The following is a 5,488-nucleotide window of genomic DNA, read 5'->3' on the forward strand; positions in this document are numbered from 1 at the left end:
CGTAATATTATTATTATTATTATTATTATTATTATTATTATTATTATTATTATTATTATTTGAAATTTGGTTTTTCCCCACCAGGGTAATATGTGGTCGTTGTCTTGAGGAAATGTATTAAGCCTTTTCCCCAAAACATTTTAAATACATTTTCATAGTGGTTGTCTCTAAGAAGGGAGTTATTGAAACACCAGGTATCACTAATGTTTCGACTTAAATTTCCGTTTATTCCCATTCGACCGAAATCCCATTCGACCGAAAGAATTTTAAAATGTAGCCCAATTGGCGGGGTGATTTGGTATTTTATTTATAAGGTATGTACTATCGAAGATCCATGTTTAGGTTAGGTTCTTAAGTTCTTAAGTTCGTTTATTGCAAAACAAAAGGTCAAAGACCCATCACGTTTAGACAGCGGAGAAAAATATATACAGTGGAAAATATGTACAGGAGTAGAGGAACTTTATACCACGGAGGGTAGAGGCAATACACATTAATTAATTATAGAGTCCTAGGAACACAGTAAGTTCTTTACGGAACTGTTTGGGGTTCGGCAGTGACTTTAGAAAGTCCGGGAGGGAGATCCAGTCACGTATTGAAGAAGGGAGGAAGGAGTGCCGCCGAACAGAGATGCGGAAACCAGGGAGGATGAGGGCCGCGGATTTAGTACCTCGTGGTTTACGACGCCAAGACGAGATGGCAGACGTAAGAGGAGTGAGGGCGCCGTTTGAGCGGTGAACAATACTGTTGACTAGTATGAGGCGCTTGACGCGGCGGCGATCGGAGAGAGAGTCCCACCGGAAGTTTTTCATGACACGAGTCATGCTGGTACTCCAGGAAAAGCCGATGCTGGCAACAAAACGGAGGGATTTTCGTTGAATGGTTTCAATGGAGTGCATGCCACTGGCGGTGTGAGGGGACCAGACCGCGGAGCAGTATTCCAGAATGGGGAGGACATAAGTTTTGATGGCTACGGTTTTTGTCTGGAAGGAGCAATGGGAGAGATGACGTCGGACGAAGCCGAGGGTACGCGCGGCCCTGGAGGAGACAGCCGAGATGTGAGGTTTCCAATCGAGGGTGGAAGTTAGGGTTACCCCAAGATATTTTTGTAATATAACAGCTTTAAGCTCAGTATCGCACAAAGTATAGCTGGGAGAGTGGGCTAGTTGGCCCGATCGATGGAGGGAGAGGACAGAGCATTTGGTGGTATTTAGGGGCAGTCTGTTTGTGTCACTCCAACATTTGATACGATTGAGATCATCTTGGAGGGTGCTGACATCTATGGAGGTATAGATGGTCCGAGAGAGCGCTACATCGTCGGCGAATATATACAGCTGGGATGAAAATGACGAACAAGAGGAGGCCAAGTACGGAGCCCTGGGGGACACCGGAGGCCGCCGGAAGCCAATCAGACGCAGCCCCTGGAACTACCACTCGAAAACGCCTATTTTCCAGGTAGGCGGACAGCCAAAGCAGGGTGTTGCCACGGATTCCATAGGAGTGGAGCTTGGTTTTTAGGAGTTCATGAGAGACAGAGTCGAAGGCTTTACGGAAATCCAGGAAGATAATGTCGACTCGGCCAGTCTGTTCAAGACCGACGGACCAAGCCTCAATGCAGCAGAGAAGTTGAGTTTCCGTACTAAAGCCACTACGGAAGCCGTGTTGGTACGGTTGTAGGATGTCATGGGCTGTAAGGTGGGAGGTTATCGTAGAGGCTACGATGTGTTCATCGGTCTTGAGCACTAGGGAGAGTAGCGCAATCGGGCGATATTCGGATGGATCAGTTTTATCTCCCCCTTTGGGAACTGGGGTCACATTTGCGGATCGCCAGTCGTCTGGGATACTCCCCGAGTCATAAGAGAGTTGGAAGAGCTGCGTCAGGGGAGCAGCCAGAGCCACGGCACAATTTTTCAAAACGTTGGCTGGAATATCATCAGGGCCCGCAGCCTAAGAGGGTTTGCCTTTCTGCAGCAGACTTTGCACACCCTGTATCGTGTAAATAATTGGAGGCATCACCGGGGCTCGGGAGGGTATAAGAGGAATGTGCTTTGGAAGGTATTGGCCAGCAGCGTAGCTTTAGCCCCAGCGCCAGTGAGGACACCCTCCGGTCCATTTAGATCGGGGATACCCTGTGACTTGTTTTTCTGGGAGACAAGCTGATAAAACTGTCGTCTGTTGGAAGTGACGTCCGATGCCACCCGGTCCAGGTGGTGAGTACGGGCTGCACGGAGAGCAAATTTGACAATGGAACGGTGACGGGAGAAGTTTTGCTGGTTACTTGCGGACGGATATTTACGCGCCCTATTGTAGCGACGCTTCGTTAGACGCAAGAGTCGCCGGAGAGACTGACCGACCCACGGCAGGTTTCGTCGAGAGGACAGTTGTTTCGTGGGAACGTGAGCGAGGATCGCAGTGTTTATGGCGGTCTTGATAGTGTCCCAGGCATCATGGACAGAGAAGGCTTGGGTCATAGACACTAGGGATATGTCCGAAGAGATGGCAGGGTAGTCAGCCTTATTGAAGTTGTGAACAAGGCGCGGGGGCTTGCTTGGGGGTGCGCTCATTTTACGAACAGCCAATGAAAGGAAATCATGATCGGCAATACCAGGGAGATGATCAATGTGGTCAATGAGATTTGCATCAGAGACCAGCACAAGGTCTAGGACGTTACCGCCCGACGCATTTTCCCTGGTTGGTTCCTTGACAATCTGGGCGAGGTTAGCAGCGAGAGTGGTGAGGGTGCTCCAATTGATTGAAGGGAAGTTAAAATCGCCGATAAGCAGGAGATCGGAGGAGATGGTGGCCAAGCGGGTGACTAGATCGTTGAGGCGCTTCGTGTACGTAGGTTTAGCAGATGGAGGGCGGTAGATGCAGCAAATGCAGAGGCAGGTCGAGCCAGTATTGATTCTCACTGCCACGGCTTCCACTGCTGTCTTGAGATCTATGGGGTACGATTTGAAGGCTGAACTGACAGCAAGGCAGACACCCCCACCATGTCTATTCCTGTCTTTTCGGTAGACAGTAAAATACGGGCCGAACATTTCGAAAGATGAGATGGAGTCATCAGCCTTGGTTTCTGTAACTGCAACGACGAAGGGCTGGTGGACTTCAACATAAGCGCGGAGACCATAGAGTTTGTTGCAGATGGAGTTTAGGTTGGTATAGAGGATAGATTGGCCCACCGCAGCAGGTCATTTATTGGGCTTTGATGCCTCCTGGGTTTGGGTTGCAGGCTGAGGGCTGAGGGAAGGGCGAAAAGCGCTGATTTTTATGCCCGTTGCCCAATTTTCGGGCTTGTAAGCTTGTCTCGCTTCGTGGTCCGGAATTGTTATCTGGAAGGAGACGTGACTCTGCCGCCCGGAGCCCTGTACCAATGTGACAGCGAGCGGATTAGGTTAGATTAGGTTAGGTTAGGTTAAAGTTGGTTAAGTTTACTATTTCAGTTTTTACTTTACACATCGCGTTTCGGCAAGAAAAATAGCAATTTGTATCTTTATTTTTATTAAGACGGAAAAAATAATTATTATTGATGTATAAATACCTTCCTTTATTAGCTATCCGCTCCATTGCAAACGACTTCAGTAACTAAATTGAAAACATAGCAAAAGCCAATTTATATAGCAGCGTTCGGTCGAATGGGGCACATAAAAACCGCACGTTTCGACGGAATTCGGTCGAATGGGACACCTCAAAAACCGCCTTCGGTCGAATGGGATTTCGGTCGAATGGGACTAAAGCTAAATTTCGTGTTGTGATAATAAGTTCCAACCTTAATGGATATTTATTAAAGAATTACCTATCTCAACCAGCTATTTTTATTGTTCAGACGTTGTTTAAAAACAAGTCACCTATCTTACGCAACCATCTGCTATGATTCGCTATACAATAAATATCTGTATTCTTAGTGCTTAAATTTTGTCATCGCGCCTCGATGTTTACTTAAAAATGGTTTGGTTTCCCAGAAATTTAACTTTCATTTCCTTGGAAATCGACAATGTTTACGACCATTAATTCTTTCTTGCCTAAACTCGCGACAAAAGCCCACATATCGATCACGTCCCTCTGTTTTCCGCGAAATCGGTTACCAGTTCCTTTATTTTTCACTTCCGCGTTAAGAAGACCACTCCAGAGCAAAGTTTGGCTCACTCTCTAGTTTCGATCAGTTCATTAAATTAGCTTCTAGCTCTTTGGAGTCTAGAGAGACGTTTGCCAAGAGACAAAGAAAAATCTTCCTTTTAAGACCCAAAAAAATCTTTGGTCATTTCTAATTTTTTTTCTCTCTCTTTCCTGTATACACGTGCGCGTCTTCAAACACTTTGTAGAAAGTACAAAACCTTTTACGGTAGTTCAGAAGCAGTCGACTTCCAGTCGACTCGCAAAGAAACGTCTACATATATTTTAGACCTCTTAAGTACCCGAAGTCTTGAAACCATATACGCGTGACTTAAAAAAAAATACTCTTATACTCTTAATATAAATTAAACCGAGACAAAGGCAAAGTGGTCACGCTGAAATATACTTCGAAAAAAAATCGCTTTAAGGAGTCTATAGTAGAAAAAAGGGAAAAAGATTTTAGCGGGAGGCTGATGGCGAAGAGGGGGGGGGGGCCTTCGAGTCGGCCTTATTGGATTTAATTAAATCTTTAATGAGGGCTGTCAGTTGACATTAGCCCAAACCAACAGAGGATTGCTCGTCGTAAAAAAAGTCCCTTTTACGACTTTCATCGAGTAAAAGTCGCGCCATTCTGGGGAAAGGAGAGAGTGTGTTTTAGAAAGCGGCTTTCCAGGACCAATGACTCTACGTCACGTTCCTCTACGAGCCAAAGTCAGCGATAAGAAGCAAAGGCTAGCGAACTGCGGGAAGGTGGGCTCGGTAGCGGACAGGGAAAGTAAAGTCGATTGAAAAGGCGCCCTAATTTAAGGCCCAAACCGCTTAATGAAGCCAGGGCGCAATTCGCCAATCCCGTGCTGCGGTGCCGTTGCTGAAAGGCATTGACGGTTTTTCCGCATTTCGAAAATTTCACGGGATGGTACGCTATTCCATCAATTTATTTATGTTATAATTTTTATCCATTTTTAACAATCCTCGCCGAGAAAATAGACTCGCTAAATTTTATTTTAGTAATTTCCAGACTAGGAACGAAGAAAATCATTTAGTAGACATTCCGTATTTTCTAAAGGGGTTGCAAAGCACTTTGGAAGGCTATAGACAGTCCGATCATGTATTCGTAGGCTTCAATTCTTTACTAATTGACTCTTCCATAAAACCGATCCAGCAATTCCCTAGGCAGAATTATTGTACCGAGCCTGAACGTGCAAGGCCCTCTTTATATTTTCATTTCCGCCTGGCTTAAAGTGGTGCCAAAAATAAGGGCTGGTTTTAAAAAGGACAAAAAAAAATCACCGCGACTGCCTCGAGCGCCGACGGAAAACAAATTGCGTTAGGCCTAACCAAGGCCTAATGCGTATAATGCGTCGACTCTCTGCCTTTT

The 5,488-nt window shown here is 45.8% G+C and overlaps 2 protein-coding genes across 2 annotated transcripts; both read right to left on the reverse strand.

Annotated features, from left to right (window-relative positions):
* Positions 1–494: 494 nt before the first annotated feature.
* On the reverse strand, positions 495–1,682 carry LOC149933264 (uncharacterized). The gene is made up of 2 exons (XM_090157252.1): positions 1,548–1,682; positions 495–1,331 (listed from the first exon to the last, which is right to left on the reverse strand). Exons 1-2 carry the CDS (start codon positions 1,680–1,682, stop codon positions 495–497), a joined length of 972 nt encoding a protein of 323 aa, XP_090013378.1.
* Positions 1,683–2,009: 327 nt separating this feature from the next.
* LOC149933265 (uncharacterized) lies at positions 2,010–3,038 on the reverse strand. The gene has a single exon (XM_090157253.1). It carries the CDS (start codon positions 3,036–3,038, stop codon positions 2,010–2,012), a length of 1,029 nt encoding a protein of 342 aa, XP_090013379.1.
* Positions 3,039–5,488: the final 2,450 nt, after the last annotated feature.

Source organism: Leiobunum rupestre, chromosome 8 (assembly GCF_980474605.1).
Source record: "Leiobunum rupestre chromosome 8, qqLeiRupe1.1.hap1, whole genome shotgun sequence".
Classification (NCBI taxonomy): domain Eukaryota; kingdom Metazoa; phylum Arthropoda; class Arachnida; order Opiliones; family Sclerosomatidae; genus Leiobunum; species Leiobunum rupestre.

Bases quoted from the DNA above. Each gene is read 5' to 3' on its own strand.
- LOC149933264 (XM_090157252.1), bottom strand. From the start codon at position 1,682: ATGACATCCTACAACCGTACCAACACGGCTTCCGTAGTGGCTTTAGTA. The intron at 1,332-1,547 runs GTAAAGCCTTCG...TTTTCATCCCAG, and splicing joins CATTATCTTCCTGGATTTCC to CTGTATATATTCGCCGACGA.
- LOC149933265 (XM_090157253.1), bottom strand. From the start codon at position 3,038: ATGTTCGGCCCGTATTTTACTGTCTACCGAAAAGACAGGAATAGACAT.